Source organism: Corythoichthys intestinalis, chromosome 11 (genome assembly GCF_030265065.1).
Source record: "Corythoichthys intestinalis isolate RoL2023-P3 chromosome 11, ASM3026506v1, whole genome shotgun sequence".
Classification (NCBI taxonomy): domain Eukaryota; kingdom Metazoa; phylum Chordata; class Actinopteri; order Syngnathiformes; family Syngnathidae; genus Corythoichthys; species Corythoichthys intestinalis.
This window is the reverse complement of record NC_080405.1, coordinates 9,261,757-9,289,670: the sequence shown is the minus strand read 5'-3', so window position 1 is coordinate 9,289,670 and position 27,914 is coordinate 9,261,757. Positions and strand designations below refer to the sequence as shown.

Genomic DNA, 27,914 nt, shown 5'->3' with positions numbered 1-27,914 from the left:
GAGACCAAACCTACGCTCTTGGGTCCGGCGGTTCGGCTGGCGTGATTCCGGCGGTCTGGCTAGAAGGTCAGATTCCTCCAGTATCTACCACAGCAAAGCCCCATCGTAATTTCTCCAGAAATTGCAATTTGTAGTTATACAACGCAAATAAGGTTGCCTAAAAGTTGGTGGGGACAATTTGAGCACCCTGAAAAGTTGGCAGTGTTATGTCCCTACCGTCCCTATGCAAACCTACACCTTTGGTGGCAGCTAATCAACAGCTTTGTTAATAGTTGTACAATCTGTAAACTGAAGTTTTCAAGAAATATTTTTTTTCTATTGAAGTCCATCTCACAACTGTAAATATCCTCAGATGTCCTTAGTCTTCAACAAAAGCAGTTTATTTTTAATTGAAAAAAAAATGACAAAGAAAAGTTTGCATTTATTTTGGAATAGGCCCCTACCAAACTTTATTGAAAGTTTATGGTTGGAACAAAATCCACTCCTCTGAGAAAACCCAACAAATTGCTGTCAAACAAAATTTATATTTAAAAATATAAAATGTTCTCACTAAATTCAGGTTTTAAAATATGTTTTACCAAAGTAGTTCGTTGATTTAAAAAAAAAAAAATGTTTTTCCATTAATGTGCTGGTACTCTTCATTTTATAGCAATTGCTCAGTTGGCATATAATGAACACTTGGGGATTTTCTGCCTCTGCCAACAAGTGATGCGGAGCTTAATGATCCAATCACAGCTTGGTAAATGGTAACCCCGCCTACTTTATTTCCTCCTGCCATTCCTATTCATCACCAAACTATCTGGTTTCTCAAGTTTCTCTTCCTTGTTTTAAGAGAGGTATAAAAGGAAAGCTCGCTCCTGGTAGTGTTGGTAAAGAGTGTACTTGTTTGACAGAAAGCCTCCTACAGAGAAACGGACATATGGAGGAAAATGGTGAAAATGCCCCCCTGGCCAGGGCAGGCAGTGCTGAACCTCTGGTTAGGGCGGAAACATCCGGACGGTAAGTATTAGTACCTGTTGAACTGCGCAGGTGTCCTGATGAAGTTTATTTTATTTTTATTTTTATTACTCTACCCTCTCATTTTGACTACTCCTGTTTATTTTTTGTACACATTTAACCATTCGTTACTATAGAAAATTAAGATGGGATAAACAACTGCATTTTTGAGTTTCATGCTTTCAGTTTCAATCTCTCAAAAATGGCGTTTCAAACAAATGCAAACGTGTTATAATTAAAAAAATAATGTAATTATGTTTCTAAATTTCACAACCTATACTTCCAAGTAGATGATTCTCCTGACAGTTACGATTACCTTAAATTAATAAATGAAAGAATTGTGTGATATAAATTAGTGGATAAGAATCCATTTTAGACAATAGTTTTGGGGCGTGGTTTAAGAACAAGTCCGTGCAGTTTTTATACGACCTTGATGTGTTTTTTTCATAGTTGTTTCCGGAATATGGATCACCTAACTACAATTTTAGCGGAATAAATTAATAAACTTTATGCTTTATAATTTAACTTAATAATTAATTAGCTTTCTAAAACATATTTTAAATTCATGACAATGTATTATGGCCAAAAAGAAGAAGATAAAAAAATAGGACTACGAGAATAAAGCCATAATACAAGGTTAACGTCATATGTTGTAATACTACGAAGAAAAAAAGTAATCTTTTGAGAAAAACATTTAGCAAAGTGTAATACAGGTAGTCCCTGGGTTACGAACGAGTTATGTTCCTATGCTGGCGACGTAACCTGAATTTCCCCATAAATCGGAATTAACCCTTTAAGTACCCCTAAATACGCCCTAAATCTCAAAATAAACATCCAAAAACTTGCATTATACTTAGGGTTGGGCATCGTTTGAAATTGAACAATTCAGATTCCATGTTTCAATTCCGGTTCCGAACGATTCCGATTCTTTTAACTCATTCACTCCCAGCCATTTTTACCGGAGCAAGGCCCTTCGTTCCCAGCCGTTTTTCTGGATTTTGACTGATTTTGCAAGGCCCACAGAAAATTCTGTTCTGTTGCTATATAAACATAGAACCCACCAAAAGAAAGATTAGACTCTCTTCTTTCAGCAGAAAAAAGTAAGTTCATATCTTTTTCCATTCTTTAGAAATCAGCATTAGAAAATAGCTTAGTTTGAGCAATTGTCCAATTTCTGATGAAAAAAAGGAGAAAATGAGCTTTTTGTAAACGCATACCTTTCAAACATAACTTTGATTTTAACAAAGCTATTTTTTGCATTAGTTACTGTATATCCCAAACATCTGAATAATGTTTTCCTTTTACAAAATACCATGAACAACCAGACACATAGAGCTTTTGATAGTAAAGTAACAATTTATTTACACATTTACACATTACACGCTTTGTCGCCGAGATGACGCCGTTGTCACCACGTCAGCCGTGTAAACTTTTCCCTCATCGTTGTCTGTCTCACAAAGATTGATTATTTTTGCATCTCTGCGGGGTCTGCTCGGCGAGCCGCTGCATTGGGGGTCCCACTCGTTTTGCTCGGTCATCCAGGCGTCCTCTCGGTTGTTTTGTTCGGTCGGAGCGCCGCCTGGCATCATGCCACCAGCGTTCTGACCGTGCTGCCCAGCCGTTCATTGCTGTTGCGGGTCTTATAAAATGCTCTACTGCCCTCCAGTGGCCAGTTTTATTGCTTTAAAATGGGTTTGGAGCCTTGTTTTTTGTTTCTCAGATAGATCGCAAGCTATAGATGTTTCTTGTAAAAAAAATTTAAAAAATAAAAAATAAAAATGCAAAAGACATATAAAAGAGTAGGGAGGCGAGAGAGGGGGGATATTATGGCTGCCCAGGTCGCCAGCTTTGCCTCTCTCAACGCGAGTCCGAACTCAAAAATCCGGATCGGGACTCGTAAGAGTCGGCGCTGGGGGAGAAGCAGCAACAGCATAAGAACAAGGAAGTGGCAGATCACCCGGCCGAAAGGAGCTGCAGGACGGCAGCGACATTGCTGCTGGGGTTGGATGGACCCTGACATTAAGAACGGCAACAGGAACCTGTATTTCATTTTATTACATTATGTAATATGTTTTGATGCAGTACGGCTAATGTAGCTAAATAACCAGTTTCGTCCTTTACGTGGGAGGAGCAATATACAGTGGTACCTCTACATACGAAGTTAATCCGTTCCAGGACCTTGTTTGTAAGTCGAAATGGTCGTATGTCGAGCAGGATTTTCCCATAGGAATACATTATAATTCCATTAATTCGTTCCACAGCCCAAAAACCTGCACTAAATCCTTAAAAAATACTGCTGGTGCTATTACAAATGGCAATTACACGTAGCAAAACAAATAAATTATAAATCAAAATTGGAATAATGTAATAAAAAGAATAATAATAATTCCTGTAATAGTGTAACGAATCGGGTTCTAATAAGGCGGACGTTTTTTTGTGTACCTGAACGCACCGCGGGGCTCACGTGCCAGAGACGGACCGGTGAGTTTGAGTTTCACTTTCACTTTGAATGTTCTCTTGAGAACACCGTCAAGTGCGGCAGACAGCATGCGTTTTGTGTTGAATAAGTTGTGAAAGAAATGATGAAAGCTGGCGATTTCTTTGGAGACAATAAGAATTGTCAGCTTAATTTATAAAGACTGGCGAACGATGGTCGGAGGAGGACCGTGGAGATGTATTGTTGAGCCATTTCACGGATGCCCACCCCACGCTCATATTTTTCTGTCATTTGCATCTTCATTTCGAAGGTAAGCATCAACTTTTTCCTTGTTTCACCACTTGTACCAACCTTTTCTGAAACCTGTGTTGATTTGTCACACAAGAAAATCCGCCGTGCATTCGTCTGCGGTGCTGCCATTGTCGTCGTATTTCGAGCATGTCGTCGGATGTAGAAACAAATGGCGAGTCAAATTTTACGTCAGATGTCGAAAAGTTCGTGTGTCGAAGCGATCGTATGTAGAGGTACCACTGTATATATATATATATATATATTTTTTTAAATGTACATATTTAATTATGTTGTGTGAGCAACATATGAACTTAAAGAGCATATGACACGAGAAAAAAAGTCTAAAATGTCATTATTATGTGAATTAGAATCATATTTTGAGACGATTCGACTATATACAACAATTTAGCAAAGCACAGATGACGAGAAATTAGTCTTTTAATCTGCCGGTTAGCCACGCCTACCATTATAGGGCTTTAGCGTCCCCAACAGGTGGATGACGTCAGCGGTAGACTTGGCTCATCGATTTTACTATTCAGCCCATTGAGGGGGAATTATTCAGAACGAGGAAAACGCGATGAAGAGAGCCGCAAAATGTAATTGTTTCAGTCTCTCTACTCCAATATTTTTACAGGATATTCTTTTTACCCAAGTATTTTTCCCCAATAGCTATATAAATGGCTTGAGAAGGACCAGTCAGCCCGTTGAGGGGGAACTATTCACAACGAGGAAAACGCGACGAAGAGAGCGGCAAAATGTCATTGTTTCTGTCTCTTTACTTCAATATTTTTACAGGATACTCTTTTTATCCAAGTATTTTCCCCAATTGCTAAATAAATGGCATGGTCACGACAAATAACAGTCTTGTGCTGAATGGAATATGAAATAATAAAAATGCATTTATTCAGGACGACATGGCAAAATTACTCCATAACCACCTTTCACCTTTACTGTCGCACCTCCCGAACGATATTTTATGACACCTAAATCGGACATATGTTATTTCCCTTCCCCGGCTTCGGAGAATGTAAACAAACCAGAAGGCGTGACAGCTAGCCGACATGCTAACCCGAACCGAGTGATGTTTCAAAGTCTTCAAAGCGGAAAATCACACATAGCTATCCTGGATTATTTGACATGACGACCCGGTTGTCGAATGTCTTAGCGGATCGGCAAACCACCCGGCGGAGAGCAATTTACAGTTCGTTCCCCGGAGGAGGGTGGCTGGAGCTAACGCAGCTAGCGTGCTGCTGCTAATGCATTAGGAGAGCTTTTTACATGCCTATCAATGATCAAACGTAAGTAGTCCTTCATTTAAAGGAAGTTTGTAGTGTTTACTTTGTAATCGCTTTACTCGTATTTGACATAATACAAAACAAGATGTTTACTCACTTCCTCGTAAGTCCAATGGTCCCACAGTAAATATCCACGGTGAATGGGAACCTTTTGAAACTCCAAAAAGGCGCATACGCCTCTCCCTCATACAGAATGATTTTTCTGCAGCCGTTTGGCTGGCGTGATGCGAAAAATAAACGTATTAATCCGCAAAATCAGCTGAATCCTTCGTCCTCATACACAACAGTACACTGTAGCGTGAAGAGGACGTCTTCTACCGTACACGTCACAGCGCCCTCCTCCTTAATGCAAGACCGAAGCCGGAAGTCACTCATTTTCCTGGCGCGGGATTCAAAAAACTAAATAAATATAGCGATCGCTTCCACACACATCCAAGCGGTCCATATCATTCAGGGGCATAAAATACCGCGTGTATTATGAAATAAACATGCTTTTTCGTGTCACAGGCACTTTAAGTTCCTCACACAACATAATTAATTGGTCGTTTAAAAATATATATACTAGTTAATTTTTTTTATGCCGCGAGCTACCAACACTAGTCTTGTGATCGACAGTCAGCACATTTGTAGTTTTTTTTTTTTGTGTGTGGCAGGGTTCCTGCCACCCTCTTCAAAGTTAATTACTGCCGATGAAAGGGATACAGACCCTCTTAAGAGATAAAAGAGGTGTCATTCAACTAGTTGTCAGTCGACATCACAAATATTATCAAAATATTGTATAGAGGTTGAAAAGTTACCTAGTGTTGCTTTAAAATAAAATATTTTTAAAATTCAAAATTTTCCACCCGATTTCGATCTTCTAAAAATGACGTGCCCAGTTTTCGATCACATAACCGGATAGGGGGAAATCCCTTGTGTTAATCATTCGCCTTTTGGATCTTTTGTTGTCATTCGAGACTCGCTGTATATACAGTAGGAATATCACGATCGCATATTTTTGAGTCAGAGTTACCTGATTTGATACTTAAAAAAGTTTTTAAAACATTTTTTTTAATTTGAACAAAAGTTCCAAACATTTTAATGTCTCACCGTGCCGCTTTCATAATGTGAATTCTTTTTTTAAACAAGAATAACATAGAAAAATGCGTGTCTCTATGAAATGCTTCATTGAGTGAGTCCACTCAAATCCACTCACGCTGCTGAGAACAGCCTCTCACTTACACAATGAGTTGCCACAGCACACTTATAACTGGGCTACGAGTTTCACGATGATCGACACATTTGTGCCTTTGATTGTAGAGCTATCAAGCTTCTCTGGCAAGATCAAAGCTACAAGTCGTTCAATCATTGACTTCAGCTGCACTGGATAGTTTGGCAGAAAACAAAACAATATATATATTCATTCATTCATTTTTTTTATTAAAACCAATCCTTCTCAGCAGAGTTCCGATAACCTGATCAAATAGGGACATCCCTAATATACAGTCAATAATTGTCTGTCTTCCTTCAGGAGCGCTAATCGCTATGCCCTGAAAGTGGCAGGCCTGACAACACTGGGATGCCTGCTGGTGGCCAGTCAGGTGTTTGTGGGCTTCATGGTGTTTAACCAAAAACAGCAGATCCGCACACTGCAGAAGGACTCTGACCAAATGCTCAGGCAGCTACATGCAGCTCAAGGTAAAATATATGGAGTCAGAACCGTCTCATAATGAACGCACACATCTGACACGAAACACACATATGTATCTTTAATGCACACACACCTGGCATCGGGAGCAGTTCCTACTGCCACAGCTTGTTCTACGTATGGAGCTAGAACAGACCCCTGCTGCCAGTTGCCATTTCTCCTGTTGCGGGTGCACAGCAGTGACGTTACACAACATCCCAGCCCTTGTGATTGGCTGTAAGTGAGGGACACATCTGATTGACTGCAGACGGGCTCCGTTTAGAAATAATTCATGTGTGTTTCTTGGCTGCGCGAAATGAGTCGTGAGTGCGGATTTTGAATTAAAAGCACATTATAAATAGAGGTCGACCGATAGGGGATTTTCAAATGACTACCGATATCAAAAAAATGTTTCAGCTAATTGCCGTATCCAAAGCCGATTTTGCAAGCCGATATTTAAGGCCGATATACGTTTTTTTTAAAACACCTAGATTATAGAAGCAGTTGTTTAAAAATGGCTTCAACAGCCTCAAATTTACAATGACCTGAGACTTAAAGGATTAATTCGGTCTAATGCTACCAAACCAATGAATGCAGGACTTCTTTTAATGATTATACACACTCGGCAAGAACAGTACATTATTTTTAGGGGTCGTTCCGATCATGTTTTTTTGCTCCCGATCCGATCGTTTTAGTTTGAGTATCTGCCGATCCCGATATTTCCCGATCCGATTGCTTTTTATTGCTCCCGATTCAATTCCAATCATTCCCGATAATTTTTACCGATCATATACATTTTGGCAATGTATTAAGAAAAAAATGAACAAAACTCGGACGAATATATACATTCAACATACAGTACATAAGTACTGTATTTGTTTATTATGACAATAAATCCTCAAGATGGCATTTACATTATTAACATTCTTTCTGTGAGAGGGATCCACAGATAGAAAGACTTGTGACTTTGTACATTGTGACTAAATATTGCCATCTAGTGTATTTGTTGAGCTTTCAGTAAATTATACTGCAGCCATTCAACCCAAATGCATGATGGGAAGTGAACCCATGACTGCGTAGTGCTACCAATGTATCTATCTTCTCTACGTTGGGAAATAACACAAGGTGTTAAGAAAAAGATCAATTGCTACTGTGCTTCCCCACATTGCTACCCATGATATTTCTAATTGTAGGGAGAGGGATTGTAAAGCTTTAGCCTATTAAAATAAGGCTCCAAAAGTCGCCAAAATGCACTCTACTCATTGTACGCTGCCTTTTATCTCTCTAAATAGGTAAAATGGCGCCATTACAGATTGAGCGCGACAATGCGTGAGTGGGTCGTGCAACGCATGCATTAATTGGGTTAAATATTTAATGTGATACATTTTTTAAAAATTAATTACCGCCGTTATCGGTACCTTAAGCCTAAACTAGACTCTGGATGAGTGTAACATATTATGTCTGTAAAGTCAAATACATTTAGAAAACGATTTAATTAAAAAATATATATATTAAAAAAGTCATGGCCGATATTTTTTTTCCGATTCCGATACTTTGAAAATGACGTGATCGGACCCGATCGATTGGGATGCCGATCGATTGGGACATCTCTAATTATTTTCAAATAATTAAACCCAGCAGTGGCCTATACTACGAACGGAGTTCAGCCTCCCCAGAAGTAATCCTGCTTACCAGCGGGTAACCGGAGTTAAAACCTGGTTACCTAGTTTGTGGTCAATCAGTGCTACAACGCTGATTATGAGGTTGATTAGTCGAACCTATGTCAACCCAATCAGAGTTACTGCGCGTTCACGTAAAAGGGGGCTAGACCAAAGTCAAACACTACTTGTGACGATGGCACCGGCACCTTACTTAACGGAGGAGGAATGCGCGATAATCTTGCGGTGTTTTGAGGAATTAAAATCCACCCTCACCGCGAAATCCAACACCGCTTCAGCGAGTAGAGTGCGACTGGTCTGTTGGCAGAATTACAGATCGTGTGATTTGTGAATGCTTCAATGTGTCCGTGAAAAGAAATAAAGCCTACTGTCAGGACAATAAAATAAGATTTGGTACGTTAACTGTAAAAAAAATAATTTAACGTATGTGCATCACCACATGAAGCAGGATGATTATATGTTTAGTACTATTTAGTAAAAACATTTTTACAATAAAGAATAGATCGGGCCTAGAAAAATCCAGCCCGACCTGGCCCGAACTCGATCAATTAACTTGATTTGCAGGCCCGAGCCCCCCCAAAACCCCCAAATTGTATGTTATATTTGTGAGGACTTGGGAGAAGAAGAAAATGCGGGGATGCGATGCGTGGTTGCGTTTTGTGTGATCACATTTGTGACGATGCCTGCGGCATAATGATAATAAATTAAAGCCAGTCCTTTGTAACGAATTCTCACAGTTAAACAAGACTGTAAGATGCATATTCAGTAAACATTTATATCTTTTATATTTGTGTGTCTGTTCTATCAGTGGATTTGACATTTATTTTAATCTCTTCGAGTTGGCAGGAAAAAAAACGCAAGTTTTTTCAATGTTTAAATAGTCTACATCAGGGGTGTCCAAACTTTTTGCAAAGGGGGCCAGATTTGGCGTGGTAAAAATGTGGGGGGCCGACCTTGGCTGACGTCCTTTATGTAGAACAATATATTTAAGCAAAATTTAGCAAGCCATTCAGTGTGTTGCATTTGCTTTATTATTTTTTTAATGAATAATTTCAACAATCTCGCAACTAGTCCTTGCGGCGTTCCCGTTCGACTCTCGGGCTCTTGCAAAATACTACTGCTGTGAAATTAAACTAGCTTCAGGTTGCTTCAATTTCTCGCTGCGTATCTTTCCTGTAATCTTGTCGTACATGTCAGCATGTCTTGTTTGGTAATATCGCCTCACATTGAAATCTTTAAAAACAGTGACTGTCTCTTTGCAAATGAGGCAAGACACAGTTGTTGCGTATTTTAGTGAAGAAATAGTCCAATTTCCACCTATCCTTGAAGCGTCGGCCGTCACAGTCAACTTTTTTGTTGTTGATTGTCGCCATTTTAGGAAATTGGAAGTAGAGGGTCACACGGAGTAATGTTGCTTATCCCTTAAATACCTGCAACATGAAGCAATTATCAGAGTATCCCAAAATTTGAAAAATAAGGTCCTAATGAAGCCTTTTTTTTTCAAATTTGTGAAAAGAAAAGTCAAAATTAATATGTGTAGTAAGCACTCTAATATCTATAACCCATGCTAAATCATGTTTTTTTCTTATGGAACCTGCAGATGCATGTGTTGTCTTGCATCCATCTTTTTTTTTTTTCAAAAAAAGAAATGTCAAAATTCTAAATAAGTCTGAAAATCATGAAATTTTAGGTTTATCAAATGTGATACATTTGGCAATAAAGGGTTAAAGTGCTGCTGCCCTTTAGTGGGTAAATGAGGAGCAGCATTTCGTGTGTAAGCTACTTCATATGCTGGTTGCAGTACTGCTGACCAATTTATTAAGTCTGTGTGCAGGCCAGATGTTATTGATTTTATGACAGAGGCTGGGGGCCGGATAAAATTTGACCACGGGCCACATTTGGCCCCCGGGCCTGACTTTGGACATGTCTGGTCTACATATTTTTATGATTATTATTAATTAATTATTATTCATGCATTTACACAACGAGCCACAGAGCCTCTTGGCTTTTCTGGTCAGCAAGTGTGTAGGATGTTAAATGCTCAGACAACTTGTTTTTTTTTTTGTTTTTTGTTTTTTACATAGAGTTCATGGCTTCTTGGTAGGTTTAACCGTGAGACCCGCATTTTTTTCTGCTGGGCAAAAAATAAAAATCTTCACTGATTTTTGTTGTTGTACTCAAATACCAGAACAAAGTGCAATTTTTTGGTCAGGGATATTTCATGCTTTTATTAGTTATTTTTAATTTTAATGTTACATTGTTTTTAATGAGAAATGATCACTTGCGTTTGCCTTTTTAAAGTTGCGTTTCGTCTCGGCCATTTTCAAAGAGCTAAAAATAATAAAGAGGGCTTGCTAAACCTCATGATTTGATTTCAAGGGGTAAAGTTTCATCCAATCATCTCCCAGAAGTTGCAATAGCAACTAAATTCAGTGTAGTGTATTTATTTTGAGACACAAACGCATCATGTCCTTCAGCAGCGTACCCAGGTCTGAAGGGTTAATTAAAAATTATTAACCTGCTTTTCCTGTTGAGTGTGTATTATCATCTCAAAGTTGGCATTGTCTTTGCAGACGCTACAATACTGTATATGCCCGTCTATTTTCATTTGAAATTGTTGGAAACGTTTTTTTTTACTAAAAGTTTTTTAATTTTACAGACGAAAACATTTTGAGTAACGCGACTAAAACTAGATGAAGAAGAAAACATTTTGAAATTACCAAAATATGACTAAGACGAAAAGGTATATTTGTCCAAAAGGTTAAGACAAAAATTAAAAGGGCTGCTAAAAACAACACTGGTTTCCTGTCAGATGTGTTTGTTTCGTGTCCGATATACAGGTATGTGTGTGCATTGAAAATTTGCGTGTGTTCATTATAATACAGTTCTAGCTCCATACACCTTGGCCTATTACAATATGCTATTTTGACTGCAGTAACATTTTTAGGACAATATTTAACTTTCAAACATCTTCCATCAGTGGCGCCAGTAAAACTGCGAGATCCAATGAATGTCTTCCCGTTAATGCATCCGTTTGCTGATTTCGGGAAAGTGGTGACCAAAGCACCCGTGAAAGTAAGTTCTACCACAGCTTCTCTGAGATACACGCACAAAAAAAGAATAACGGCCCATAAACTAGAACATTTCATGAAAGTAGAGTGTTTGCTAAATCCAAAATTATTGTGAATTTCGGATTCTTCTCTTCAAATAGCAAAAAGAGAAGAAGATGGATTCTGTTGGTGTGGATGAGATGATCGGTCTAATGGAGGTAATTCGCGTTAGGGATTGTTTTTTTTTTTTTTTTTTTTTTCTTTCTTTTTTTTTAACGTCCTAGATTAATTGAGCAAGTGTGGTGACAATTTTAGGAGAACTTTGAGCTGCCCAAGTTTAATGATAATATCTTGGGCAACCTGCAAAGTCTGAAGAAGCAGTTGAACCACAGCAGCTGGGAGGTGAAGAAACAGTTTTCCAAATTGAGAATGGAAACAGAGTTATTTTATTTACTGATCGGAATTATTTATTTATTTTGCAGAGTTTTGAGTCTTGGCTTCGCAACTGGATCATCTTTAACATGTCCCAGAATCCACCTACAACCCCTACAGGTGTGCATGACAGCTAGGAGTGTGAACCTCTGGGTAGCTCACCTCACAATATGATACGATTTGTACTACAAGGCTAACGATAACGATATGGAAATCCTTTTACGATATTTTACAAACCAACTAATAAACAAAAAAAACTATTTTCATCCATCACTGAATTGGAATGAGTTCGTCGAGGTCGAGAAGTCCAGTCCGTTTTAAGTGGGAGGGATGGCAGCGAATGAACGTCATTCTCAAACAAGCTTTTATAAATATTAAATATACTAATTTATTGCTTAAAATAAGTCTGTTAAAAAGCTGTCTGAAAGTAAAATTTACTTGAAGCACTGGCAGATAACACTATCACTTATTTCTAGTAAATTTACACTGAAAATAAGGGAATTCAACTAGTTTTGAGGTGTGTTTTTGCAGTATACAGTTCAGATACAACATATAATATTAACACAATACTAGACAAAGCTCTTGTGTGAGAGCCTCTCACTCAAATCACATTTATTTGTCATTGCATTCATAGCCAATTACTGCAGCTAAAAAACAACAGCTAATGTGATACTCTAATTTGTGACCACAGTCGTTCACCACAGTTAACTGCCTGATATGTAAAGAATAAAGTATTTGAGTATGAACTATAAAGTATGAACTATTTCAATTCACAATTCATGGGAATAGGCGACCAAAGGAACATCAACACATGAGGTAAAAACAAACAACAAGGATGTGCAGTTTGTCTGTCAATCACCGGTAAAGCAAGTGAGAAGATTTAATTCGCATCGTCAACTGTATGATTGGCACACGCACTGTAATATTGATACAAGACTCACGTGTTGTTGGAGTAATCGAAAAAATGAATCTCTATTACATGGTGTCTATAAAAAAACGCCAAATGGTCACTCAACTTGTGATGTGTTGCTTGAGCATTAAAATAGGCCACTCTTCTTTGTAGCAACTAGGCATGTGCCGGTTTGATATTCTGACGGTAGGATAACCTTAAGCCAAAATATCACGGTTTCACGGTGTTACGGTATTGCAATTACAGACTGTAAAATGTGTTACTTCGAGATCTCTGGGATGAAAAAAGCTTTTTTCCATTGAACAGGATTTTTATTTTCAAAACATATTAGTAAATTGGAACAAAACAAATTTGTTAAGTTAAAATATTTTTTTTTTTTTTAATTCTAAATAAAATTAATATAAATGCAGTCCTTTCGGTGTGCCTAAACCCACAGCCACAGTTTAACGTTATAACACAAATAATTGAATTATTTTCCATAAAAAGCATGTGTGCATGATTTGTATCATTTTTACATTATACACACACACTCTTTCTCAACACAGACAGTTGCCAGAGAGAAAAAAAAAACATGTTTTACCACCGCTAAACACATTAAACACGCTGGAGTTAACTCTCGTAGCAGGTGGGAAATGTTCAAGACAGTATTTACTAACCTTTCATTTTGTGTAAATGCGAAATCATATTGGAGGTATTGCCTCCTCGGCAGCCACCCTCCACAAACATGTTTTACATGTCTGTTGGACCTCCTCGTCTAACCTGCGGCCGTCTAACTTTTCTGTAGCCGAAATATTCCCATACCAGTGATTTCGTTTTCTTCGATGGGGGAAAAAAGTTCACCTCCTCCAGCCGTCGTGTAGCACAGCTGACTCACTGACACTGAGCAACAACCGGCGGGGGGAGGGTTGAGCCTTACAGCTGCAAGCGAGGGATTTCTCCATGCATTTTTGGGACATAAGAAAATAACTAATACCTTAGGGACGGTATGACCAAAAATTTTTGCGGTTTTGAAACCTTGATGTCTTCATGCCACGGTATACCTTAAACCGGTAATTGGCACATGTCTAGTAGCAACAATGTTTTTATCTTACATCATTACTTTACAACACATCAGGAATTGGAATCTCAGATCTCCCGACACATGTGAACGCAGCATATCTCCCCAAGCTGCTATGTGGAAATATCACTTCATATACCTATCACAGCCAAAGTTATGTGCATAAATTACCATATTAAAAAGACGTGCAGATCGTGTATATGGAGTGAATAGAGTAATATGACCATAGTAAATAGGCACATTCTGTAAATTAAATTACTTACTTATTAAATTACTATGTAGATTTAAAACTCAAAAGTATATATTTTTTCACCGTTGAAATTTATACTGGGGCACTGCAGGTCAATATTGGAGCACAAGCGTCAGTGAAATGTCTTGCGACACCCATAGGCAGCAAGCTTGTCGTTCGTAAATAACGGATATAAATATTTCTTAAATTGCCCTTTCAGCTTCTTCCATTAAAACCAAGTGCCAAATGAACGCAGAAGTCCATAGCAGCCGAGTGGGTTCTTTCCATCCTGTGTGCGACGCTGAGGGGCTTTACAAAGCCACTCAGTGCTGGCCCGCTGTCGGCGTCTGCTGGTGCGTGGATGTGGACAGTGGCGCTGCCATCGAGGGCACCGCCACCACCCAGGGCCGCCCTGACTGTCAAGTAGGTAGTTTATTTTGGGACCGTTAGTTCAATAAGAAGGCTGTCTGTCATAAATGAAGCAATTAATTTGAATGTTCTCTTTTTTTTCTTTTTTTTTTATCCTGCTCACATTTGGTGCTGAAGTGATGGACGATTTCGGGTAATTACTGAACACATTGACGGTTTGTGTTTTGTGGTGCTAATATTTAGATCTCCCATCCTTCTTTTCAAGGGCGTAGGTTTGGTCTCAACATTGGTAGGGACGATATAACAGCATAACCTGCATATACACTTTTTGCTGGAGACGGGACATCACGGGGGTCAGGGCTATATTTCTCACCAATATGAATCGAATAAATTCATAGCCTTAAATGATCAATGCAAAATAAATCTGTATTGACTTATACTAACTTTCAAGTGTATTTGTTCAGGTGATACACCCTCCGATTCAAACCTCTCTTTTCAAAAACTAAGAAACATTTTGAAAACTTGCAGAATAAATGTTACGAGAAAATTTAAATTGCAATATTTGAACACACATATTATTAACATACACACAAGAAATACAAACTTGTTAATCATCAATTAAATATCTATTAGGGGGCAATGCTTAGCTAGTTAACTACATTTCTTACAGTTTAATTAACAGTAGAAAACAAACAGGAGGATATTTCTCATAACTCAGCTTCCTCGAGTTCGAGAAATTCATGTTATGCTAACGCTGATGCAGGTCGGACTTTCAGTAGCAAAATTAGTGGTGTGTTCCCCACCTCCACAACATTGACGTCTTTTACATTACTTACAGTGGCTGCTGCTGGCGGGGGAAAAACGAATATCCCTACATTTTTGTCGGGCTGTGAATCCGTGTGTGTAGGGTAGGGGTGTGCCATCTTAGGCACCCCACGATTCGATTTTTGAACAATGATCACGGTATTGACGATGATCACGGTTATCGCGATTATCACGATTATCGATGCATCGTACATTATTGATTAATAAAGTAGCCAAACAAATTTATGTCCAGTATTTTTTTTTAAATATCCTAATGATTCAATAGGAAGGATGGAAACATGCCCATACAACAAAAAGCTTAAGCTGCTTTTTTATTTTTTTTAATTTTTTTAAAAAGAAAGTGCAAAAACATTAACCATTTTAAAGGGAGTACTTATTTCTCTCAACAATACAATAAAATTTACACTGGTGGAATGAATTCTACATTTTCTGGACACAAACAAAGTGTCTTCAGAAATAAGACTTCATTTAACCAATATACTTTGTTTTCCAAAGTGTTACCTCCGTTGTGTAACTCTTGGAGTGACAGGTGGAAATCACAACTGCTCTTGATCACTTTTAACTTGTGGCGTTTATTGCAGGGCCATAAAAAAGTCTGACAACCTCCAACATCGCGACACACACACTCATTACAGCGCGCACATTTTCTTCTCTCCCTGCCCGCCCACGCACACACACGCCTGTCTGCTCCCAGGCAGCACTTGCAACAAAAGATTTCTGTACTATTTCACATGTTTGTAGTGTTACCGCTGTACCTAATCATGGTTTTACACGTTCTGCATATGAAATACACGTTAGTGAATTGGCTAATTAGGTTAGCGCTCGGCGCTAACTATTAACATCTGAAAAACAACAACAATAAAGGCTAAACAGTACAAGAGGGTTCGTGTACTCACCTCTTATAGACGCACACAGGTCTTAGCAACACACTCAGGACATTTTTCAATTGAAATGCCTTAAAACTATTGCTGGACATCCGAAAGACAAGGAGCAACGAACTATCTCTCTTCCCCTCTCGCTCTAAAAATACAAAAGCACACAATATACAAAAGCGTGACCGCCGTGTCGCGCTTCTGTAGCTGCCTGTCTCATACACAAATTTATTTTCCAATATTTTAAAAAGGAGTAAATCTCTCTCCCAGTAACCGGGAGCATCCATCATAACGTTCGTGTGTCTGTTAACGGTGTTCGGGTGGCAGACGTGTCTTGAATTTCGTTCCATTATGGCTGTCATACAGTTAGGAGGGAAAATCATCGTTTTTAAACCTTTATGAAACTTGATCGAATCGTCACGTGTCGAATCGTGACGCATGTAATAATCGATTTTTTGGAACTCCTCTATTGTAGGGGGGACTCTTGTCATCAGCCAATCAAACATGCGTTTGAGGGGGAAAAAATGGACTGGCACATTCAGCAAGTGAAAAGGGGTCAATGTAGGTCTGAACATAATGAAAGTACAGTACTGTAATTAACTGAATAATGGTGGGTTCAGTTCTATCGTTACAACATAAAGGAAGACAATCTAAATTATTATCTAACTGAAGTCATTATATAATGCAAATAAGTTTGCTTAAAAGTTGGTGAGGACAATTTCAGCATCTTGAAAAGTTGATAGTGTTATGTCCCTACCGTGCCTATGCAAACCTACGCCCTTGCTTCTTTTACAGTATCGACGGGTGAAACCAAGTTGATGACTTCATCTTTCTCCATGTATAACTGGATGAAAAATGCAGATTTTAATTTTGGGCTGCTTCATATTCAATGGAAGTAATAAATTGCTGCAGTGGGGCCTTATTATGCATGATTGCGGGTTATGCGGGAAGCTTTTTCAATACCATTCTCACCTACATATACAAAATAAAGTTCTTACTATTCTTGAAGCATTCTAAGTCTTGGACTGGATTCTTTTTTTTACATTCCAATTCAATCAATAGCTTTCATCAGTGCTACAGGTCTGCACCAACATCATGTGTTTTGTAATACTTTAGAGCATTTCCTTTCATTTACGAGCCCAGTGAACACCGTACAATATTATATACAGTATATACTTGGGTATCTGCAGAGTGTTAAGTTTTAAATCCATTAATTTGAATTTAAGGCTTTAAAATGTCTAAAACTCTCCTAGAATCTCACAAAAGGTCTTTCAAAATATTGACGTTACTTTATTTACAACTTGCATGAACTGCAGTCTCGCTTTTAAATGTTTTGATTTTTGAAGACACTATAATGTAACAACTACAAAGGAAAACTACCTGTGCTGTCCGGTAATTTTCCTTTAAGTCTTTTTAAGTTGTTTTTTTTTTTTTTTTGCTGGTATCGCAGATTTTTTTTTCAATTAAAAAATAAACAGTATTTTATTCAAAATTTTAAGATATATTCGTGAATACATGTGCAAAACATTCTTTGCTTTTCTATACTGTAACATTTATATCATAACAATTACATTTTCAGTGGTGAAACCATATACATATACAATGGTACCTCTACTTACGAAATTAATTGGTTCTGGAAGTAGTTTCTTAACTTGAAAATTCTGTAAGTAGAAACGCGTTTTATATGTTAATGCCCTAATCCGTTCCAAGACCCCCAAGATTAAGACATAAATGTTTTATAATGCATTAAAATGCATCAAAACATGTAACACCTACATGTTATAATTAGATTATTCCACACTAAACATAAAATCTGAGTTATTCATCATGTAAACAACCAAGAAAAGAATAAAAGTTAATACACTCATGTAAAGCTGTCGGAACACGAGGGGCAAACACATACACATACTCATAGCCAATTGGATGTCAGGAATGCTATGCAATAGTCAATGGCAGAGCAGGTATAAGTACAGTGTATCACAAAAGTGAGTACACCCCTCGCATTTCTGCATATATTTAAGTATATCTTTTCATGGGACAACATTGACAAAATGACACTTTGACACAATGAAAAGTAGTCTGTGTGCAGCTTATATAATAGAGTTAATTTATTTTCCCCTCAAAATTACTCAAAATATAGCCATTAATATCTAAACCCCTGGCAACAAAAGTGAGTAAACCATTTTGAAAAAAACATGCATCCCTAAATGTCCAAATTGAGTACAGCTTGTCATTTTCCCTCCAAAATGTCATGTGACTCGTTTGTGTTATTAGGTCCAGGTGTGCATAGGGAACAAGTGTGTTCAAATTTGTAGTGCAGCTCTCACACTGTCTCATACTGGTCACTGAAAGTTCCAACATGGCACCACATGGCAAAGAACTTTCTGAGGATCTTAAAAGACGTATTGATCCGCTACATGAAGATGGCCAAGGCTACAAGAAGATTGCCAACACCCTGAAACTGAGCTGCAGCACAGTGGCTAAGATCATCCAGTGTTTTGAAAAAGCAGGGTTCACTCAGAACAGGCCGTCGTCCAAAGAAGCAGAGCGCATGTGCTGAGCGTCACATTCAAATGTTTTCTTTGAAAGATCGTCGCAGGACTGCTGTTAGCATTGCTGCAGAGATTAAAGAGGTGGGGGCTCAGCGTGTTAGTGCTCAGACCATACGCCGCACTTTACAGTACATCAAATTGGTGTGCATGGCTGTCATCCCAGGAGGAAGCCTCATCTGAAGATGGTACACATGAAAGCCCGCCCGTCTCATAGGACATGGTTCCAGTAATCCATGTGCTTTGTTGACATCTCTTCAGCAAACTGTTTGCCTGCTTTCTTGTGTACAGACTTCAGAAGAGGCTTCCTCCTGGGGTGACAGCCATGCATACCAATTTGATGTAGAATGCGCCGTATGGTCTGAGCAATAACAGGCTGACCCCCTACCTCTTCAATCTCTGCAGCAATTCTGACAGCACTCCTGTAACGAGTCACATGACATTTTGGAGGGAAAATGACAAGCAGTACTCAATTTGGACATTTCGGTATGTACGTAGTTTCTAAGGGGTGTACTCACTTTTGTTGCCAGGGGTTTAAATACTAATGGCTATATTTTGAGGGGAAAATCTGGGAAATAAATGTATTATATAAGCTGCACACAGACTAATTTTCATTGTGTCAAAGTGTCATTTTGTCAATGTTGTCCCATGAAAACATATACTTACATATCTTCAGAAATGTGAGGGGTGTACTCACTTTTGTGATACACTGTAGGTGTGTCATGCCTACAGTCAAGCATGGTGGTGGGAATGTCATGGTCTGGGGCTGCATGAGTGCTGCAGATGTTGGAGAGTTAGCCTACATTCCATTGAGGGGAAACATGAACTCCAACATGTACTTTGAAATACTGCAGCAGAGCATGATCCCCTCCCTCCAGAAACTGGGTCACAGGGCAGTGTTCCAGCATTACAATGACCACAAACACACCTCCAAGATGACCACTGCTTTACTGAAGAGGCAGAGGGTAAAGGTGATGGACTGGCCAAGCATGTCTCCAGACGTGAACCCAATAGAACATCTATGGGGGATCCTCAAGCGGAAGGTGGAGGTGCGCAAAGTCTCAAATATCTGGCAGCTCAGCAACGTTGTCATGGAGACCATTCCAGTGGCACCCTGTGGAACTCTGGTCAACTCCATGCCCAGGAGAGTAAAGGCAGTTCTGGATAATCATGGTGGCCACACAAAATATTGACAGTTAAAATGTTGTACTGTATGTTAATAATGACTTTCACTAAGGGGTGTACTCACTTTTGTTGCCAGGGGTTTAAATATTAATGGCTATATTTTGAGGGGAAAATAAATTAATCTATTATATAAGCTGCACACAGACTACTTTTCATTGTGTCAAAGTGCCTTTTTTTCAGTGTTGTCCCATGAAAAGATATACTTAAATATCTGCAGAAATGTGAGGGGTGTACTCACTTTAGTGATACACTGTATGTTACGTTCAGTTCAACTTTGGGAGCAGTGAGCACCAGCCATACTGTATTTTTGCCTTTCGTATCCTGAAATTTCTGTTGTAACAAGAGGCAGTGTTTTCCCCGTAAAGCGTATCTTAAACTGAAAATTCTGTACATAGAGACGTTTGTAAGTAGATGTCCCACTATATCAGAGGTTACGCTAGACTTTTTCGTTGTCTGTCATTTTGACTGACAGGGTCATAAAAATCAGGTCATAATCTATTTTTACCCGTCACTTAAATTTTTAAAATTATAATAATGACATTGTGGTGACCCTTTGTTTGGCATAATTCATCTTTGTATTTGTGTGTCCAATTGGCCGAGCGCGTTACCGGCTACGACCCAGTCACGTGACAGAGACACTTAAGAGCCGCGCGCGTTCCGGCTTGAATATGAATAGAGAGTTCACAGAGAGCAGCGGAGCTACAGCGGCTGGACACAGCAATTCGAGCTAACAAGACTCTTAACATTGCATACCGCTTCAACATATTCAATAGTATTTAGTTTTCATTCATTTTAAATTAATATTCTGTCCGAACAAACTCAACAGAGAATCCACACCGCAGCACCACAAGCAGATGAATATGTAACTTTTTCTCCGCAGTGACAAAAACAGCTGACTGTGGCCCCAGTAGGTAGGCTAGTGGCTACATATGGAACAATGAAATTAACAGTTCACCTGCTGTGGCCTGAACGCAGTCTGACACCTTCCTCCTGGTGCGCATGGACTTGAATTGCGTGCCCACTTGTGCAGTCCCTCTTTTTTCACCTCTTTTATCAACACCATCGTCGTTTTGGGGCTTTTTGTAGAAACTCCAGACACTCAGTTGCCTTGACATTTTTCCGAGTAAGGCCAACGACATCATGCATCAAGAGAGACAATAGCTAATTAATATGCTCACTCGCCACCCTGTGGTTTGGGGTGTGAATTGCAACCTGTCAAAATGACAGATGGACTTCAGTTTTTTCCGTTACCGTTTTAAAAAATCGGTCAACGATGGAAAATATTCGGTTAACGCGACCCCTAAATAAGTGCCGCCTCTTCTTTGTGGAATTTCGCGGGTTAGGGTTTAGGGTTTTTTGTGGTTAATGGGGACCGCCCCATTAACCACAAAAAACGAGGGATCACTGTATAAAGCAGTGGTCTCAAACCGGTCCTCAAAGGGCCGCAGGGGGTACTGGATTTCATTCCAACCAAACGAGACAAATACCTTTTCACCAATCTGGTTTCTTACAAGTGTAATCAGTTGATTGCAATCAGGTGCTGCTTATGTTAGTAGAAACCTCATTGGTTGAACTGTTTGTGCTGGATCTGTTGGAACAAAAACCAGGACCCACTGCGGCCCTTTGTGGAGTCGGTTTGAGACCGCTGGTATAAAGGGATAGGTTTGGTCTCAACATTGGTTGGGATGATATAACAGCATAACCTTCATGCACACTTTTTGCTGGGGACTGGACATTGATAAAACTAGGGCTGCAGCTATCGAATATTTTAGTAATCGAGTAATCGACTGAAAATTCTATCGATTAATCGAGTAATCGGATAAAACAAATATATTTTTAGGTGAAGAGCAATTATAAATATACATGAGAAAACAAGACATTTCATCTAATTTTGAACCATTTTCAGTCAATCAATGTCTTTATTTTCGATGTATATTGTTGAAAACAGCCAACAATTGCATCTCAGATGGAACTAGAACTAAAAAAAAAGAAGAAAAAAAGACTAATTCACTGCTTTCACTCAAAAAACTTTAGATCTTATTACAAAAAAATTATATATATCTTACCTAAAAATGCCGTTATGCTTGATAACACACATCACTTAAAAGTTTGGATTTTTTCCCACGTCTTTCAATTGAATTTCTCTTTGTGTCAAGCCATTTTTAAGTTCTAGTTAAGTTTTAAGTTAGTCTAAACTGCAAGTCCTGATAGGATTTTGAGTTTTTGCAGTGTTCAAAATAAATGTGTGATACAGGCTGTATTGGAGCACATTAGCACCAGTGCTACTTGGTGTTTTATCCAGCAATGACTACTGAGCTAAAATTGATAGTTAGCATGATTAAGTTTTTTTTTTACACCCTCATCACTCCACAATGCTATGTTATGTTAAAGCCTGTATGTAAGACACGTTAGCCAAGCATCGACAGTGGTCATAATTAATAGAAACCTAGCCCTCCGCAGGGCTAACGTTACTTCAGAACAGTAACGTTAATCTTATTTATTAGCGCTTAGCGCTCTTTATTAGCGCTTAGCGCTGTACTGCTTTAAGATGGCGGCTGTTCACTAAAGCTGCCCAGACGCGGCCGAGTCTGTCATTTAGCATCTAGTTCAACATACATGTGATCTCTATGAGACGCTACCTGTACCAACGTAGCATCGTGCGGGCTAGTATTTAGCAACGTCGGCGTCGTTTGTGGCGGCTGTCGGCTGCAGTAAGTTTTTTTTCCCCCCCTTCTTCCTCTCCGCACGTGACAGCGCGTTGTCCCGCATTAAAAGTGGTCCGAGCAAAACGTGATGCTTAGAGCTGTCAAAATAAACGATTACTCGAGGTGAATAAAATTACTCGGATCAGTTTTTAAACTCGAGTTACTCGAGTTGCTCGAGTACTCGTTTCAGCTCTAGATAAAACCAAACATTATTGAACGGGAATCCAACCTTTGTTTTAAAAAAACTACTAAAGAAACATTTTGAAGTGCAAGTCCCTTTATTTAAAAAAAAAAAAAAAAAGGGGGGGGGGGGCTATCCAAGAATGGGTTGACTTCTGGGGGACACTGGACCACCCCTGGACTCTTAACTAAAGTATTGTAATATAAAAGTGAGTTGGGGGTCGGGGGGGGAATTAATGAACAAAAAATATCCAGACTACCCCAGGACTCAAATCAAAGTACTCTCATGAATTCTTATGTGTGATTTCATTTTAAGATTTTTTTTCATGTCAGTTCGTGTTCATGTCAGTGTCCCCCTAAAGTGGACCCATTCGTGCATAGCTCTCCGTTTTTGTTGTTGTTTTTTTTAATGAAGGGACTTGCGCTCTGAAGCCACCGCATTGCATTACCGTAATGCACATAATGCAAACAATGATCCAAATGAGGGACGGCTAGCTTGACTTCGTTGTATCTTGTGGAGGCTGGCCTGGCTGCAGTAAATTTGCAGGTTAGCAAGTTCACACAGTTTAATGTTATGCTAGCTCTGATGCAGGTTGAACTGTCAGTAGCAAAATTTGTGGTGTTTCCCCACCTTCACAACATTGAGGTCTTTTTACATTACTTACAGTGGCTGCTGCTGGCTGAAGAAAAAACTTTTCCAATATCCCTCCTCTTGGAAGGCGGCGGAGGAGGGGGCATGTTGTCGATATAAATCTGTCGGGGTTGTGTGAGTGTGCGTGTGTGTATTTGTATGGTGGTGGTGGTGGGAGGGGGTGGTCAAGTCATCAGGGAAGGGAAAAATGGACTGGCACATTCAGCAAGTGAAAAGGGATAAATAAATGTAAGTCTGAACATAATGACAATAATTCACTCAATAATGGTCGGGTCTATTCTATCCTTACAAGATGTTATGGAAAGACCATCTAAATTACCTATATAACTGAAGTCATTATATAATGCAAATATCCCTGGGTGTTATTGTCAATTTTTTTGGCTTTTTTCGTTTTTTTCTGTGTTTAAAAGGAAAAAAAGCATATGAAAAAATACACTAGGGAGCTGATATTTCCTGCAGGATACTAAATCATGTAGAAGTTCGAAATGGCACCATCCGGGAATTTCTAACTTATTGCAAACAGGCTGGGAAGATTTGCACTAAACTCTTGTTATTTTGCCATTTTTTGGCTCATTGACTCCCATTATAAATCATGATTTTTGATATGCTGTAAACCTGATGTGTTATAATGCATTTCCCATGGTTATTGATGCAATCGCTTCTTTGGCGAGGCAAAAACATGCAAAAAGATGAATTTGTGTGTTGTCACCCAAAAGTCACTAGTTGGAGCCATAGGCCAATACATGAATTTGCTTGCGAAACTCAATACAGATTAGTAAAAAATTAATGCGATAAAAACGGTTGGCATTACAAAAAAAATGGTGTTTATGTGTCTGAGCTCACTTTCAGTCTATTTGGGCATGCATATTTGCAATTTTGCACGTGTGCACGAGACAATAAACCGGTACTTCCCGGAAATGCAAAAAAACCAAAACAAAAAAACACGTGTTTATTGTTGTCGTTTGAATTTCAACTCTTATTGGTTGGGTGTTTGAATTTCTTTACTCTCATTGGTTCTGGGCATTTTTGGAGTCTTTGTTCTCGCGAGGATCACCATTTTGCATTTCTTCCAACACAACTGTGATCGATGGCGGCGAGAAGTATTTCACTGCAGAACACGATTCGGATGGTGTTAGAAAATCCTGATTCCGACGACGACCTTCGTTCGGACGCTTCTTCGGAGAGCCCAGAAGACATTGAATAAATTCTTCCGGACTTTCGATGCCGGAGGAGGACGACTTTGATGACGAGAAATGGGAAATGGTTGACAACATAATGACGTAGATGAAAGCGGGGAACAGAAGGCGGGGGCCCGGACTTTACCACGTCGAGGCGGATGACGAAAATCACGGCAATCGAGGCGATGACGAAAGTGAGTAAGCACATGTTTTGCATATCAAGGTTTGTCTTGTAAAAGCTGATCAAAGATCAAAGCTGTTATTGTTGTGCGTGCTTGTGATTTGCAGGCCTGCGCCACATACTCCTGCCGCCGGCGCGCACTCAGGTGGCCAATGTGTGAGTTTTTTTCACATGCTGGACATTTCGTCCTTCAGCGCATTTGTGCTGTTCACGGAGATCTACCCTGAGTGGAATGTGAAGAAAAGCTACAAGCGCCGACTATTTCTTGAGGAACTTGGCAAGGCTCTAATTCGGCCAGAAGTTCTAAAACGGGAACCACCGCCTTTTGCCGAAGGCTTGGGAGAGCAGCGAGCTGGACCCCCGTCCAAGCGCAAACAATGTGGTCTTTGCGCAAAGCCACTTCGGGCTTCGAACATAATAATAAATAATAATACATTTTATTTATAACGCACTTTACATTTGAAAAACAAATCTCAAAGCGCACATCATGAATTCTGTATATTGTTATTATGTTAACTGTTATATTGTATATATGTTTTGTAAAATTGTTAACATAAATTCTATCATCAAATCAGTTGTTGTCACTTTGTCACAGTCTTGTTCTTAAAAAATCTATTGTTACTTTTACTTATCCAATGATGTAATTATGTAATATAAAATACTTTAGTTTGATTTATGTATACCCTATATAGCATAGTTAGTTTTGCTATTAGGATAATGCTGCTATTATTGTCCATAGGAGGCAGAAAAAAAAACTTTACATGTGTAGATAGGTCTGATGCCACTGAATATTGTGAGTGGTTGAAAGTGAAAAAATATTCAGAAATGACTGTTATCTCACTTCAAAGGAAAAGCCATTTTTTGGACAAAATCACAAGGGTTTAGTGTAAATGAGAAAACTGCAATTTTGTAAAAACTGGGCATGCATAAAATATTTGGTTGTTACGACTTGTGGACTTATTCAAGCCTCTAACTATGTCATATGGAATATTCAAATTAGACTTTTGTTTTATATATATATATATATATATATATATATATATATATATATATATATATATATATATATATATATATATATATATATATATATATACAGCATAGTTACTTTTGCTATTAGGATAATGCTGCTATTATTGTCCATAGGGGGCATTAAAACATAAAAAATATTTTTTGAAAACTATATATGTATAGATAGGTCTGATGCCACTGAACATTTTGAGTGGTTGAAAGTGAAAAAATATTCAGAAATGACTTAGTTATCACATTTCAAAGGAAAAGCCATTTTTTGAACAAAATCACAAGAGTTTAGTGTAAATGAGAAAACTGCAAATGTGTAAAAACTGGGCATGCATAAAAAATTTGGTTGTTACGACTTGTGGACTTATTCAAGCCTCTAACTATGTCATATGGAATATTCAAATTAGACTTTTGTTTTTTATATATATACAGCATAGTTACTTTTGCTATTAGGATAATGCTGCTATTATTGTCTATAGGGGGCATTAAAAGATAAAAAATATAAAAAAAAACTATATATGTGTAGATAGGTCTGATGCCACTCAACATTTTGAGTGGTTGAAAGTGAAAAAAAATGTTCAGAAATGACTTAGTTATCACGTTTCAAAGGAAAAGCCATTTTTTGGACAAAATCACAAGAGTTTAGAGTAAATGAGAAAACTGCAATTGTGTAAAAACTGGGCATGCATAAAAAATTTGGTTGTTACGACTTGTGGACTTATTCAAGCCTCTAACTATGTCATATGGAATATTCAAATTAGACTTTTGTTTTTTATATATATATACAGCATAGTTACTTTTGCTATTAGGATAATGCTGCTATTATTGTCCATAGGGGGCATTAAAAGATAAAAAAATATTTTAAAAACTATATATGTGTTTGTAGATAGGTCTGATGCCACTGAACATTTTGAGTGGTTGAAAGTGAAAAAATATTCAGAAATGACTTAGTTATCACATTTCAAAGGAAAAGCCATTTTTTGGACAAAATCACAAGAGTTTAAGAGTAAATGAGAAAACTGCAATTGTGTAAAAACTGGGCATGCATAAAAAATTTGGTTGTTACGACTTGTGGACTTATTCAAGCCTCTAACTATGTCATATGGAATATTCAAATTAGACTTTTGCTTTTTATATATATACAGCATCATTAGTTTTGCTATTCGGATAATGCTACTATTATAGTCCATAGGGGGCATTAAAAAAATAAAAAAAAATAAAAAACTATATATGTGTAGATAGGTCTGATGCCACTGAACATTTCGAGTGGTTGAAAGTGAAAAAAATATTCAGAAATGACTTGGTTATCACATTTCAAAGGAAAAGCCATTTTTTGGACAAAATCACAAGAGTTTAGTGTAAATGAGAAAACTGCAAATGTGTAAAAACTGGGCATGCATAAAAAAATCGGTTGTTATGACTTAAAGACTTATTCAAGCCTCTAACTATGTGATATGTAATATTCAAATTAGACTTTTGTTTTTTATATATATACAGCATAATTAGTTTTGCTATTCGGATAATGCTACTATTATTGTCCATAGGGGGCATTGAAAAATTAAAAAAAATAAAAAAAAACTTTATATGTGTAGATAGGTCTGATGGCACTGAACATTTTGAGTGGTTGAAAGTGAAAAAAATATTCAGAAATGACTTGGTTATCACATTTCAAAGGAAAAGCCATTTTTTGGACAAAATCACAAGAGGTTAGTGTAAATGAGAAAACTGCAAATGTGTAAAAACTGGGCATGCATAAAAAAATCGGTTGTTATGACTTAAAGACTTATTCAAGCCTCTAACTATGTGATATGTAATATTCAAATTAGACTTTTGTTTTTTATATATATACAGCATAATTAGTTTTGCTATTCGGATCATGCTACTATTATTGTCCATAGGGGGCATTGAAAAAAATAAAAAATAAAAAACTTTATATGTGTAGATGGCACTGAACATTTTGAGTGGTTGAAAGTGAAAAAATATTCAGAAATGACTAAGTTATCACACTTCAAAGGAAAAGCCATTTTTTGGACAAAATCACAAGAATTTAGTCAAAATAAAATAACGCCAAGATGGTGGGGTCAAGTTGAGCATCCTGAAAAGGTGGTAGTGTTATGTCCCTACCATCCCTATGCAAACCTACGCCCTTGATTATA

At 38.2% G+C, this 27,914-nt stretch overlaps 1 protein-coding gene across 2 annotated transcripts; it reads left to right on the top strand.

Moving 5' to 3' along the window:
* The first annotated feature begins 807 nt into the window (after positions 1-807).
* On the top strand, positions 808-17,119 carry cd74a (CD74 molecule, major histocompatibility complex, class II invariant chain a). 2 transcript variants are annotated; one of them, XM_057850252.1, is made up of 9 exons: positions 808-999; positions 6,530-6,696; positions 11,345-11,439; positions 11,576-11,632; positions 11,730-11,816; positions 11,897-11,966; positions 14,263-14,465; positions 14,589-14,604; positions 16,904-17,119. In XM_057850252.1, exons 1-8 carry the CDS (start codon positions 920-922, stop codon positions 14,589-14,591), a joined length of 762 nt encoding a protein of 253 aa, XP_057706235.1. In that variant the 5' UTR covers positions 808-919; the 3' UTR covers positions 14,592-14,604; positions 16,904-17,119. The 2 variants fall into 2 exon arrangements, with proteins under 2 accessions (XP_057706235.1, XP_057706234.1); XM_057850251.1 differs by lacking the exon at positions 16,904-17,119 and adding an exon at positions 14,677-15,477.
* Positions 17,120-27,914: the final 10,795 nt, after the last annotated feature.